The sequence below is a fragment of the Manis javanica genome, chromosome 16 (assembly GCF_040802235.1).
Source record: "Manis javanica isolate MJ-LG chromosome 16, MJ_LKY, whole genome shotgun sequence".
NCBI classification, from domain to species: Eukaryota; Metazoa; Chordata; class Mammalia; order Pholidota; family Manidae; genus Manis; species Manis javanica.
The window spans coordinates 47,025,766-47,040,390 of record NC_133171.1 but is presented as its reverse complement, the minus strand read 5'-3'; the positions used below and the strand labels follow the sequence as shown (position 1 = coordinate 47,040,390).

The 14,625-nt window shown below is 33.7% G+C and overlaps 1 protein-coding gene across 7 annotated transcripts in view; it reads left to right on the top strand.

Annotated features, from left to right (window-relative positions):
- UBR2 (ubiquitin protein ligase E3 component n-recognin 2) overlaps nt 1-14,625 on the top strand; it is a 115,065-nt gene that overhangs the window by 69,789 nt on the left and 30,651 nt on the right. For 6 of the 7 annotated variants that reach the window (XM_073224563.1, XM_073224561.1, XM_073224560.1 and 3 more), the window contains 12 exons: nt 1,235-1,296; nt 1,922-2,032; nt 2,818-2,883; nt 4,228-4,350; nt 4,484-4,547; nt 5,754-5,878; nt 7,660-7,712; nt 8,971-9,073; nt 9,767-9,815; nt 10,225-10,379; nt 12,064-12,166; nt 14,424-14,533. In XM_073224563.1, the coding sequence (XP_073080664.1) occupies nt 1,235-1,296; nt 1,922-2,032; nt 2,818-2,883; nt 4,228-4,350; nt 4,484-4,547; nt 5,754-5,878; nt 7,660-7,712; nt 8,971-9,073; nt 9,767-9,815; nt 10,225-10,379; nt 12,064-12,166; nt 14,424-14,533 (1,124 nt within the window). Of the gene's footprint in view, nt 1-1,234; nt 1,297-1,921; nt 2,033-2,817; nt 2,884-4,227; nt 4,351-4,483; nt 4,554-5,753; nt 5,879-7,659; nt 7,713-8,970; nt 9,074-9,766; nt 9,816-10,224; nt 10,380-12,063; nt 12,167-14,423; nt 14,534-14,625 lie in introns of those variants that run through there. The other variant, XR_012126239.1, reaches the window with a different exon arrangement.

Genomic DNA, 14,625 nt, shown 5'->3' with positions numbered 1-14,625 from the left:
TTTAAAATAACTTAGATATCTGAATATCAACTAGAGGAACAAATAAATACTTAGAATGAAATTGTGATTGTAGGAGGAAGTCTTATATTCCTATAACTCGTTCAGGCCCAATTTTTTTTTTGTAAGTGCTTTGAGCATACTGAACTGTTGATCCTCAACATAGGCAAGTGACAGCATCATGTCATAAAAAGTATTCAACTAGAGTACGGGAAAGTGGGTCCTGTCTCCAACTCAGCTGCTGATATTTTCTACCTTTAAAACTCTGAGTGGAAGCTGTTGATGAAAGTTATCCACAGGGACAGTAGTCAATACTCTGAAAATGTATTAATTTCTGCCGTCATCTTTTCCTCCCTCAAATCTCAGTGAACATTTTTGAGCATTCTGTCTCACTGTATTTGACAAATCTTGGCCTGAATGCTTAGTCTGTACTTGGAGAGCTAAGTAAGCACACACAAAACAGTTCAAGAACAACTTGGAGTGTGTGCTAATGGAGCTTGAGTGGCAAATGCTGAGTACAAGTTATTAGAATGGGATTCATAATGCAGGTTTTCCTGGACAAAGAAAGCCTCAAACTAGGCTTGACCAAGTGGCCACTATCTATCGATTAATTGTAAAAATCATTCTCTGTTTAGACAACATAAACTAGACAATTCTTAGTTAACAAAATTAACTAAGGTTGAGCTATAAAAGAGCCCTTTGCAGTTAGGAACTAATGAGGCTTCAATCCTAAACTGGAAGTCCTAGGGAACTTAATTCTGAGGTCAGGATAAGTGCAGACAGTGAATCCCAGGGCCAGTTTCTCTGTTCAGTTGCCAAAAGAAACAGTCTCTTCTACTATACTTTAAATGAGAACAAACTCCATGGCCCAGAGAAATATGACTCTTAAAATTTACATACCATTTATAAATTGCTTTGATTTTTAATAGTTGATATAGCTGCTTTTGTTACGTTTGTCTAACATTTACTTCTATAAAATGTCGTCAGTGTATGTTGTTGATATATGTAATTAAGACTCTAGTTCTAAATGTACCTTTGATGCAGAAGTTCTTGAGAAATAACAATTTGAAAAGCTTCATTCATGGATGCTATTCATTTTTATATCTTAGTTTGTAATATACCTTCTCAAAGAGAAAGAGAAAAGAAGTTAGATGTAAAGTTGAGTGAATATTTCAGACTTTTTTTCCGAAATGATTTTTACTTATAGAAATACCTTTTTGTTTATTGTTCCGTGCAGGTTTGCATGTATTATTAAGCAAAAGCGAAGTGGCATATAAATTTCCAGAGCACCTACCTCTAGTAAGTAGTACTAACATTTAAAAGTAAAGACCTCTTTATTATGTTTCATGTATTTGAAATAACTTTGAAACAAACTTTTTTAGGGTGCTCCAGAGAAAAGAACCAATAAAGAGAGAGAGTGTGTGTAGAGAGAAAGAGACAGAAAGAGATTGATTTATTGTAAGGAATTGGCTCACACAGTTATGGGGCCTGGAAAATCTGAAGTAAGCCTGCAAGGCAGCCCAATAGGCTACAGACCCAAGGAAAAGTTGATGTTGCAATCTGAAGTTCAGAGGCAATCTAGAAGAAGAATTTCTTCATCTCTGGGAGGACCTCAGTCTTAAGGTCTTCAACTACTTTGATGAGGCCCCACCTACATTATTGAGAGTAATCTGCTTTACTCAGTCTACTGATTTAAATATTAAATCACATCTACAAAATACCTTCACAACAACCTCTAGACTGGTTTAATAAAAAACTGGGTACCATGGCCTAGCCAAGTTGACACATAAAATTAAGTGTCACACAAAAGTACGTTAAAATAACTTTAACTTGTGTTTTATATAAAGCCTCTGTCCCTATCAGCCAGTCTTCTTTATGGAGTTGAAGTTTTTGTGTGTTTTTGTTGTTGTTGTTGTTTATACAGAGTGAACTTAGCCCACCCATGTTGATAGAACATCCTCTTAGATGTCTTGTTTTATGTGCCCAAGTACATGCAGGAATGTGGAGAAGAAATGGGTTCTCTCTAGTAAACCAGGTAAGTATTTTTGAATTCCGTAGAAAGTTTTTAATCCATTCCTTGACTTTTATGAAGGTTGTAATTCTCAATATACTTAAGTCATTGAAAACAGTATCTCTATTAAAATTGTTTGAGAAGATAAATGTAAAAGTAAACCAAAAAGTTTTTTAGAATTTTTTTTTTTGATATTACTGATCTACAATTACATGAAGAACATTATGTTTATTAGGCTCCCCCCTTCACCAAGACCCTCCCACATACCCCTTCCCTTTTAGAAGTTTTATTTGTACTTTGTCAAAAAGTAATACCAAAAGTAGAAATGAACTTAATTTTAGAACAAAGTTGGATATTTAAAAAACTATAATAATAAGAATTAAGATTTCATATACTTAAATAAAATTGGATTAAGAGGTACAGTACCATTGAATAGCTCTGAAATTGAGGTTTTAATTCTTAAACCTCACCAAGGCGTGGTATATTTTTTTATTAATTCCCCATTTTGGTAGTTATCAACCTTACTGAAACAACTTTCTTGGGAGTCCCAGAAAGTTGGCTACAAAATGTGAGCCATAGAATGACCAATGTAATCTGGAAATTTCTAATTAATTACTAAGATACTAAAATAAAAGGTAGTGTTAACTATCAGGGAACCATACTGTGTTGTGTGTGTGTGTGCACACACACACGCATGCACACATGTCACATGCTAGCACAAAACTCATGTACCCTGAGGGTGTGGATAGAGGAGGAACTGCCCAAATAAAAGCCTGTTTACCCAATATAATTAATTTTTTTTTTTTTAGATCTATTACTACCATAATGTGAAATGCAGACGTGAAATGTTTGACAAGGATATAGTAATGCTTCAGGTAATGAATTAAAAGCATTAAACTTAAAGGTTGTGAGGAGTGTTTTTCTTGTTATTTCCATGGAATCAAATCACTTATGATCACTCCCAAATCTATAATTCCAGCCTAGCTCTAATTACTAAGCTCCAGACTCTTATGGCTAACAGCCTATAGAACATTTCCATCTAGATTTCCTGCACACAACTCAGATTTAACATATCCAAAATAACTCCTCTTACTTCCCCCATACCTTTTTCCTATCTTGGGTTCTCTACCTTGGTGAATTGTTCAGCAATCTCTAGGGTTGTTAAAGCCAGAAACCTAAAAGCCATTCATTCTTCTTTGTCCTATAGTAAAAGACCCAAAACCCTTAAACTGATTTTTAAGCCCTACAATACTTAACTATTGCCATTCTCTGTCCAAAGTCTCAGAATGCCATGCTCTCATCTAAGTCTTAAATGCTGCACATTTCTTTTGTTCCTTAGAATCCCCACCCCACTCACTTCCTTTTCCATTTACTTAGTAATTTATTTTCTGCACGTGTTAGTGTTTAGTGTCCCTTTCTCCAGGAAGCCTTCCCTGACACACTAAAATGTGACTAAATATCCCTTTTGGGAGGGCACATAGCATGGTGGCTTATCCCCATAGCATTCATAACTGGATTGTGGTTGCTTGGTTACTTTTGTCCCTTCACTAAAACATGGCAACTGTATCTTGGTCCCTTTTTGTCCATTGTGCATAACACAATAGTTGTCACAGTAGTTTTTTCATATTATTGCTGAATGGATTTAGAAATTACAGAAAAATTATATAATGTAAATCTGAAGAAAAAATTGTTGGTTCAAAATAAAAATCCAAGTTGATTCAGAATTTATACTAATGGAATTAAAGGAGAATCGAAACTAATATCTGAAAGTTGTCACTTCAGTTAATACAGTTTTTATCAATAAAAATTAGTTTGAGGGTTCTTAATAAGAACTAATATGGTATGTGTAAAAAAGAGTAGAAACTTAGTGGCCATACCACATTTCTCTCAGAGTCCATACACCAGACAGTGATAAGAGAACCTAGAAGTCAAACTTAAGAACTGAATTCATCGGAATACAATTAATTTAAAGTATTAAAAGGAAAGAAAACACACAATCCATGTTATTCTGATATGTAAAAATAAACATTTTTACCAGCTAGATTCCTGTCCAGACTTGTAACTACCAAAAGTTGGGATTGAGGCTAAATGGGTTTCTTTGATTAAGATTGGTAAACAAGTAGGCTGCTTTCTCTTGTGCAACCAAAATATCTCTCACTAATTGTTTAGCAGATCTTTTGACCTTCCTCTTTTCCTTTATCTCAAAAAAAAAAAAAAAGACAGGTGTCTCCATGATGGATCCAAATCATTTCCTGATGATAATGCTCAGCCGCTTCGAACTCTATCAGATTTTCAGTACTCCAGACTATGGAAAAAGGTTTAGTTCTGAGATTACCCATAAGGTAAGAGCATGTTTTATGAGACCACACACATCATTCAAGGAACATCTGTCATTCTTTTGGGTTGTTAAACATCTGAGATAATACAGTATTTGCACTCTTGTCTCTGAACTTCATCTCCCTCCATTTGTTACAGGATGTAGTTCAGCAAAACAATACTCTAATAGAAGAAATGCTGTACCTCATTATAATGCTTGTTGGTAAGTTTGAATTGTTGGAGGCATTTATAAATTATATAGGCTTTTGTGATAATAAGTAGTTCAGAATTTCTGAACTATGTTTCTTTTGAGTGGTTACTCATTTTTAGGGAAGGGAGATTAGCAGATCATCTTTTTCTCCCGTCTGGTAACTGTAATGTTGAGAGTAACCACACTGTCATGCTTTGGAAAAAGGAGAGGGTACAACAGCTGAAACATAATAAACTGGGAGAATCTTTGTTTTGAAGCAAAAAAGAAAGCAGGAGAATTTTTTTTTTTAATTAAGGTGTCATTGATACACAATTTCATGAAGGCTTCACAGGAACAACATTGTGGTTTCAACATTCACCCAGATTATCAAGTCCACCCCCACCTGCCCCTTTGCAGTCACTGTCTATAAGCATAGTAAGATGCAACAGAGTCAGCACTTGTCTTCTCTGTGCTGTACTGCCTTCCCCGTGACCTACCTATATTGTGACAGGAAAGGGGGAGAATTCAGTAAGCAAGACTAGCATATTAAGAAACTATTTACTTTTAGTGTGTATCTTAACTATCTTTCCCTCCATGGTTTTGTGATGCAAAAGTGTCATTCTTGCCTTCAAATATATAATGCCAATTTAATAGAGATTTATGGCTAGTAGATGCAGATTTCTTACTGCCTTTATTTTCAGGCCTATTGCCTTCATCTTTCTTACCCTTTTATCCTTTACCTTCTCCCACCTCCACTGCTATATTAAACTCTCTGCAGTCCATAGAGCAGAAAGCCCTGGCTGGCTGCTGTCAGGAGGTTATACCAATGAAGGTCTCAGAAGGTAATATCTTATTTCCCACTAAATAGAAGGACAGAGGAAGGCTCTCCCTTCCTGCTGCCATGTGCTAGATGGCATGAGAACAGTTCCCTAAGCTACTGATGCAACTACTGCTGTACCAGTTCGTAACCACATCTGATCCCTCCCCACCTTCTGCTCCCATCCTTTCAAAATAGCATCTAGAGTTCTCTCTTCCTGTTGAAAGCCTTCCCTCACCTGTTGTATCTGAGACTCAGAAGTATGGTTGGGAGCTGCTCCTGTTCCTCTTGTTGCCAGAACAGTCATTGTTTTCACATCATGCAAAAAGAAAAATAGAGTGTGTTGCGTGGATTTAAACTATACCACATAAGTATTGTGATTATGTTAAATGTGTGTGTATATACTTTTTCATCATTGACAGGAGAGAGGTTTAGTCCTGGAGTTGGACAAGTAAATGCTACAGATGAAACTAAGCGAGAGATTATCCATCAGTTGAGCATCAAACCCATGGCTCATAGTGAATTGGTAAAGTCTTTACCTGAAGATGTAAGTAACTACATATTTTAAAAGAAAATTATAGAAATCCTTCCCTCCCTGTTAGTCTAGTATGTATAGATTTACTTCTGTACACCTTTTCCACAATTGTAAAACTATAGTATAAGACATGTATAATTCAAGTCATTCTTATTAGAAATAATTAGAAAAAGAGAATACTAGGGACTGGTATAGAAACAGAATCTTTTACAGTGAAGCCTTGAGAGAACTAAGGGTGCTGAATAAAAGGAAACCTGGTCCTTAAATCTGAATTTATGTATCCTTTAGAGAGAGGTTGTTACAATATCTTTAATAAAAAAAGTTGCAGTGAGTAGAGATAATGCTTTATAACCTAGTGAGGAAAAGAGTGAGAAATAAAGTTTTCCAGAGCCTTTTCCTTCTGCAGTATGCAGAGATTCTCCTTAGGGAGCCGTCTCTCTCAGTGTAGTGAATGGAGTAAGACTCACCTGGGCACTCATAGATTAATTGTAACTGTTTTTCCTCCCAGGATCTTAAGTTCCTCAGCTACCTATTTTTCAGCGTTGGGGCTTCTTAGAAAGCCAACACTTAACCACTAGGAAAGGACTTTATTTTCATTGAGACTTTACAAAATTTTTCCCAAATCAGAAACATAGGTTAAATTTTCAACCTTAATGTTCATCATTCTTCTGGGATTTAAACCTGTATTTATTGCATAGTAATACTTCTTATAAACTTTGTAACATGAAAATTTCAAACATCTATAGAAGTAGGAAGCATAAATGAACCCATCACCAGCTTCAACAGGTGAGCAGTCTTGTTTTACCTGTACTCCAACCACTAATCCCTGTTCCCCCACTGGATTATTTGTAGAGAATACCAGGTTTTACCATTTCATCTGTAAACAGAATTGTTTACATCTAAAGCTCTCAACCAGGGACCCTTTGACAATTCTGCTTACTCGGGGTGTGTGGTACTACTGGCATCCAGTGAGCACTGGCCAGGGAGACGGGTAAACACCCTGCATGCTCAGGGCAGTCCCCACAACAAGAAATCATCTGGTCCAGTGTCAGGAGTGGCACAGCTGAGAAACTCAACTGAAAGATAAGGGTTGTAAGAAAACCTGTCTACTCATGTCATAATCATACCTAAAAAAACAAACCCAATAATTAATAATTTCATAAAATCACTAAATATCCAGTCAGGATAAAAAACTTATACTTTTTAATTCAGAAAATGAATCCTGAGTTGTTAGATGAGGAAGCAGTTATACTTTCACTTAGACTTTAAAATAAGGGAGAATAAAATATAAAACAGCATTTTAAAATACGCCTTGTTCAAAGTGATCACAATTATATTGACCAAACATTTTTGACCAGAGAATTCTTTATTCACAGAAATCCTATTAATCCCTATTATGAATGGGATATGATTTGTGAAATGCTATTTTACTAAAAATAGATAAGAAATCAGTGTAACTATTTTATAAAATATTACAAATTATCTTACATAAGTTTTGTTTAAATGCGTGTGCTTTGTTTTTAATTTAATCCCTTTGTGCTATCACCTTGATTCATATGGTAGTGACTTGTTTTCAGTTATATCAATATGAATGAGTGCTAGCTTATCAAATAAGTTTCCCTGATTGTATACTAATCATTCTATTTAATTATGCAATTCTCATCTATAAAAACTGGGATAATAATATGTCCACTTTAGTGAGTTGCTGTGAGGCTAAATGTAATAAAACTGCAGTGTTCAAAACGCTAGCAGATACTGTTACTAACATGAAACATTTATTTCTATGCCTTTAGGAGAACAAGGAGACTGGCATGGAGAGTGTAATTGAAGCAGTTGCCCATTTCAAGTGAGTTTACTTGCTATTTTTTTTCATGTTCAAATTTTTTTATACATTCCTTTTTCTTATGAGTGTTTCCCTTTATGAAACTGAGAATGAAATTGTTGCTTTCAGACACTGACACTTTCAGAAATATAATTCTGAACTATATTTGTCACTGACATTTCACTTTTATGGTCTTGCCCTGTGCTCAGCAATGTAAAGTAGCTTTATAAGAGTTTCTGTTGTACTCAGAATAGGTGTTTGTGTATGATAATTTAAGATAATTGAAATTAACCCAAGTAAATGCACTCTTAAAATTGCTTCCTTTGTTTCCATTTGTAATATGATTGCTGCCTTCTTTAACCTCCATTGTGTTGCCCAATCAATAAACTAGTTTATACCTTAAAGTTGTTAAGGTTGATTTTTTTTTGCAATGCTAATTTTTTTTTAATATTGGTGATATACAATCTTACATTGTTTTCAAAAATACAACACAGTGTTTCAACAGTTACCCATATTATTATTATTTTTTTCCCTTAACCTCGTGCTTTATTTTTTAAACAACCTGAGCAATTTTACATTTAATGAAAACTTACAGGTAAAGCTAAACACATACGGACTGCATTAAAACAATAAAAGTATTGCACAAATTGTGGTTACCCATATTATTAAATATTCACCCCGTCCAGTACAGTTACTAACTATCAATGTAGAAAGATGTTACAGTCATTAATTATATTTTTCTTGCTATACTGTCAAGGTAGATTCTTAATCTTGCTTTTTTCCTTGCTCCCACCTCGATGGCAATGTCTTTATTTTTGTTGATTATAAAGCATGCTTTTAGAGAAAATACAGAAAAAAAATATAGAAGACATTCTCTAAACCCTAAGAGTGTACCTAGTTTTTCCCACTTGGTAGAACTTATCACAGATACCTTTACATGTCAACATAGAGAAATTAACATCATTTTTACTGATGTTCAGTTGTTTGGCAATGCCATTAGTGTATAAAACCTATTCCCTGTTGTAATAATTTAAATTGTTGTCACTACAGTGACCATCACATTCACTTGTCCAGGTAGCATATAGTCGAAATGGGCCTGCTAGATAAAATGGGTACACGTAGAGCTTCGGATGTAGATTTACATATTAATCCACAGAAAACAGTACCAGTTTATACCACCAGCAGTGTATGAGAGCTCTGCTTTCTTACTCTGTTATCTCTGGCTGTCTCATGTATTAGTGTAGGGCTTCAGTAAAGCTTAAGGACCTTTTTATCTTCATAGGAAACCTGGATTAACAGGACGAGGCATGTATGAACTGAAACCAGAGTGTGCCAAAGAGTTCAACTTGTATTTCTATCACTTTTCAAGGGCAGAGCAGTCCAAGGTAATTGGGAAAATTAAAAGTATACTGGGGTTTGGGGTTTCTTTTTTCCCCTAAAAAAACTTCTACTGCTTTTCAAAGATTGAAAAAGAATACATTTTTACTGTAGGAAATTTGAAAACTATAAAAAGTTATGAAAAGGAGAAAATACAGATTACCTATAATAATACCACCAACACCAACACTTGGGTTTTCCCCCTAGTGTTCTGTGCGTATATATATATATATATATAATACATACATTTTACATTCATTTCAGAATTGCTATTACTCAACATTATGCTTTTCCATAGTGATTTATGGAATTTTCCTAATCGTTCTTAGCTAGTTAAATTTTGCCTTTTAGCAGTTTACCCTTGAAATACCTTTTCAGTAAATAGCATTAAATAAAATATGAATGTAAAGCTTTTTAGTTTTTGATGCATGTCATAAATCTTATATCATAATAAGTTTTTGTTTGTACATGTTTCCCCTGTATTTTAAAGCAAGAAAGAACCCACTGAGGAATTCTTTTAGTGGGGGAAAAAGAATTAACCTTGATACATCAATTTAGGGAGAACTACAAAACTAAGGATAAAAATCTTCCAAAATCAGAAGATAATGAGACAAAGATTAACTTTTATCAGGTACTTGTTTTGGATATTTGGTTGTTTTTAATTACTAATTCCCTGTCCAAATTACTTCCTTTTTTATTAGGCAGAGGAAGCGCAGCGGAAATCAAAGAGACAAAATAGAGAAGATACAGGTATTTTTAATTTTTCCAAAAAATTTCATGTCTGTTTCTTTTACTTTTTAAACATTATTTTCTATTTACTCTGATGATTATCCTTGGTGAAGTAGAGATTTAAATATAAGCTTTCCAAATGAACATTCAGAGAACTAATAAATATCCTAACACGGAAATGGTCTGTACTGGGTCACCTCTGGATTAATGGTTTTATCTCAGATCTTAAGAAATTTCTAGGAGAAATAAAGGCTTTCTTTTTTACTGTTGGTATTTATGTAGCTCTTTTTATGCATTTGATTGACCTTGAGAAGGCAAAAAAAACAGCTTAAATATTCTTTGAAGACTGACCAAAGTATATAATAAAGGGATAATTCTTTTTTTTAAGCATGTTCTACCAAAATAACAATAATAATAATTTTACTTTTAGCTCTTCCACCTCCAGTTTTACCTCCATTCTGCCCTCTGTTTGCAAGTCTGGTTAACATTTTACAGTCAGATGTCATGCTGTGCATCATGAGAACAATACTGCAGTGGGCTGTAGAACATAATGGATATGCCTGGTCTGAGTCCATGCTGCAAAGGGTAGGACTGAAGACATTTATTATTTATATGTTAATGGATTTTTTTAAAGTAAAAATAATCCAAAAAATAAAAGCCAAAATACTCTTGTTAGTATCTGTATACAGAAAACAACAAAATGTACTGTAGTGTTACCTTAATTTGAAATACAGCATATTGTAGTTTATCACATCCAGGTAGACTTTTTATACTACATGGTTGTGACTACCTTGGTTTTGTTGGCAAGCCAGGCTCTCATTGACTGGTCCTGATATGTCTTAATTTATGCAGTACTCTGATATTTATATAATGTGTTATCTTTGACAAATGTTTTTCATTTAGTTCTCACAAAACCTGTGAGTTCATCAATATCTGTATATTGCAACTGAAGAAACTGAAATTCAGAGATTTACGGTCCTATAGTTAGTAAGTGACAAATCTAGAACCTTGCTTATATTTTACTTTATAGCTTTAATGTATGTCATTCTTAAATTATTATCTTATTGAATTCATAAAATATCCTTATAAGTAAATAAACTTTTCCATTGTATAGTTGAGAAAGTGATTTGCAGTGTGGATTCAATTTAATTTGTCCATGTTAGTTAACTGGTAACATAATAGAAATTATTCAGTTGATAAAATCAACTCTAAAGGGAAACTGTTTTGGGTTTTTTGGTGAAATTAGGTTTAGAGAGATTCCCTGAGGGCATGTAGCTTCAAAGCAGTGAAGCCAGGATTCAGATTAAAGCCAGCATTCTTCCAGAGCCTTCCTCCAAAACTGCTGTCCATTGTCTCAGCAGTCTCAAGTTTTTATTGGCCAAGACATGTGTATATTTACACCTCCCCCCATTTACAAACATACCTTTAAGATAAAAAAGCATGAGGCTGTGGTATGCTGGAGACCATCAGTATTATATGAGCAAAAGATTTGTGGGAAATGATGGAGGAAAAAAGAGAGAATAGTATTTACCATATGTAAATTTACCATTTGCTTTGTCATTCAGGCTAACCTAGTTCCTCAAGTTTCTGACAAGCAATATAGCTTCTTTGTGTAGAGCAAGTTGCATATCCACACACATATCTCATTCAAAAGTTGGGATGATCAGGATAATGTCAAGAAAAATGCAAATAGATTCAGTATAGCTATATATTTTCTTAAAAGTCTAGTTAAGAGTTTTTTGTCAAGTATGCTGAAGAACTGTAAATATCTTTATAAATTATGTGACATTAGAGAGACAAGTATGTCTCTTTCTGTGGTGATTGAGATTTTTAGTCCTTAGAAATTTAACTAGGTAGTATTATAGACCAGTTAATTATGTGATAGATGCTTTCAGCTCTAATTGTTTGGCCACTGATTCTTAGAAGATTTTTAGGACTGTGGTGTAGAGATGGAACAAAACTGAAAATTATATATTATGTGAATTCCTGGTCACATCTGGTAATAATTTTAACTTACCCTAAAAATTTGCCATATTTCATTTTCTTCCTAACTGAAATAGAAATTTTTGTTCCTTGCTGAGAATTCTTTATTAGAAAATGAACCTTAGAGTTTGAATTGAATAAAAATTAGTTCTCCAAATTGTTTTTATTGCACTTAGTCTTTAATAGTTTCTCTCTTTTCAGTAGTGAATTCTTTTTTGTTATTTCTTATAAAAATATGTACTTGACTTTTGTTTTACTAAAAGTTACAAAACATATTGTATTTGAGGTGTTACATTTAATTGGAATGGCACTACAAGAAGAAAAACAGCATTTAGAGAATGTCATGGAAGAGCATGTAGTAACATTTACCTTCACTCAGAAGATATCAAGTATGTATATACTTTTTACTAAACTAACTCAAGATATCAGTGATTTTAAATATGTAATATCACCTCCTTTATTTGATCATGTAAGTTCTAAATAGGTTATATTGAATCCACATTTATAAGGCTATATGTGTTCATCTATGTATTAAAGGTACTATATCAGATCCTGATAATATTTTTATGAAAATACTGAGAGCCTACACATACTTAAAATATGTAAATTTTAATTCATAAACAGAAAAAATAATAATAAGTCCTTAGTTTTAAATCAGTAAAGCACATACATTTAAACTCTCAGATACACTCTTAAAAACAAAGTATGATATCAAGATTTCATTTTTAAATTATTGCAGTTATCTTATAAAAGCATACTGAAAATAAGAAAATTAGCTATGCAGGATTAGATTATCATTTTATATAAAGTAATGTGACTTTTTTTAGAAGGCTGTGGATGGAGGTGTTTTTTCTAGCTTTTTATTAATAAAAATTTTAAATACATAGACAGCTGAAAGAGCTGTAGTGAACATCCATATGCCCACCACACAGCTATTTGAACTGATATCAAATATCAATATGTAATGTCAGATATATATATATATGATATGATATTCAAAATATATCAGGTAATATTTTGCTGTATTTGCTTTTATAATTGCATGTTTTCTTGAACCATTTGTTTTAGACATCATAATACTTCACTTCTAAAGAGCTTTTCCTTTACTAATTTTCAAAATAAGCATTTGGTCTAAAGTTACCTGTAATGGTGGCAAATGAGTCTTTTTTGTTTGTTTCAGATTTTTTTTTTCTTCAAATATTACTCATGAGTTTTTATTTATTCAGTGTTTTGTAGTCAGTTACAATCAGTATTCCTTTTGGTCCTCAAATTGCCAATTTCAGTCAGTGGGAGTCTGTTCAGTTGGCTTCTGTGTTCTTTGACCCAGTGCCATTGGTATTTGAGCACCACCTTGCTTTCTGGCACAGGTGTCTCAGGCACATCTTGGACTTTCCCTGCCCCAGATCCAGAATCGGCCATTGGCTGAGGTGTTTAAATTAATTTACAATGATATGGTAGGAGTCTATGAATTCTTTAATTGCAAAGAATTATTTCTGTAACTTTGTTTAGTGTTGTGTTTGCTGCCATTTCTTCCTAAAAAAATAATGGCTATGAGAATATTAGGTTCTGTGGGGTGGGGGGATGGGAGGTGGGCAGAATAGTCCTGTTTGCTGCTGGATCTCTATTTTTCCCTTTTTGCCCTCATCCAGGTAGGTAAGTGGAAGGAAGAGGAAACTGCCCTTCCTCACTGGAGAAGGGTGCCAGCCCTTCCCTACTCTTTTTCTATGCCAGTATTTCTTCCTGTGGATTAACATTGTATCTTTGGCCTTCTTTATCTCCAGTGTTTTTACTTTAGGATAACCATACAGAAATCTCCCTAATTTCATTCACTCATCAGTATGCAATCTCAGGTTCTCTTACTTTCCCTTTTTTTCTTTTTCTTCTTCCTTTCCTTGCTTTTCTTCCTTTCTCTGTCTGCTTTTTACTGTTTTCTCTGAACATTCCCATATGTCTCTTGAAATGTTGTATATAATTAAAACACACTATTTAGAGTCAGATTCCTAATCCCAAGCCATGGATATTTAGATCTGGAAGAATTTTAAAGACCACATAGTTCAGTCACTTCCCCTCTTAGGGAAAAGGGACATTCTGCCAGAATGGAAGTACTTAAATCAAGAAAATCAGTAGTTGGACATTTCTAACTCTAAAACTAAATTAGCTAATACTGGGTTAAATGTACTCTTGAGACTGTGGACTTCACTTTTATATCTTTTCCTCAAATAAATAAATGATTTATATAGAAAGAAATTCATAATTTAATTTGAATTTAGGTTCTATTAAAGCAAAGGTCAAAACAGATAAATTTTTATACACATGCACCCTCAAATCTTAATTTATTTTCTTAGACTTGTAAAATTTCAGGTAAACCTTTAGCTGGGTTTTTATTTAATTTTGCCAAAGGCTGTGGGAAATAATTATTTGGTATAAGATGATGGTTTTGAATGATTGAAGCATTCTAGCTGTTAACTTTTTGTAAAGTGCCAATATGCCATATTCTCAAGAAGTATTGAAAATCTTTAGTCAGTAGAGCTGTAATCAGATGATGGGCAAATAGCATCATAAGCAACCTCATTTATCTTGTACACAGTAACCAGGACTGTGAAGTTTTATCTGTTGTTATTGTGCCTTTTATTTTTTCCACCTTAGAACCTGGTGAAACACCACACAACTCTCCTAGCATATTAGCTATGCTGGAAACACTACAAAATGCTCCCTACCTAGAAGTCCACAAAGATATGATTAGGTGGATATTAAAGGTAAAATTTTTTTCATCACTCTGCTTTTTGTGAGAAACATTAAATCTGTTATCTTTAAGTTTTGATGTTTCATAGCTTCAAAGTAACTGATG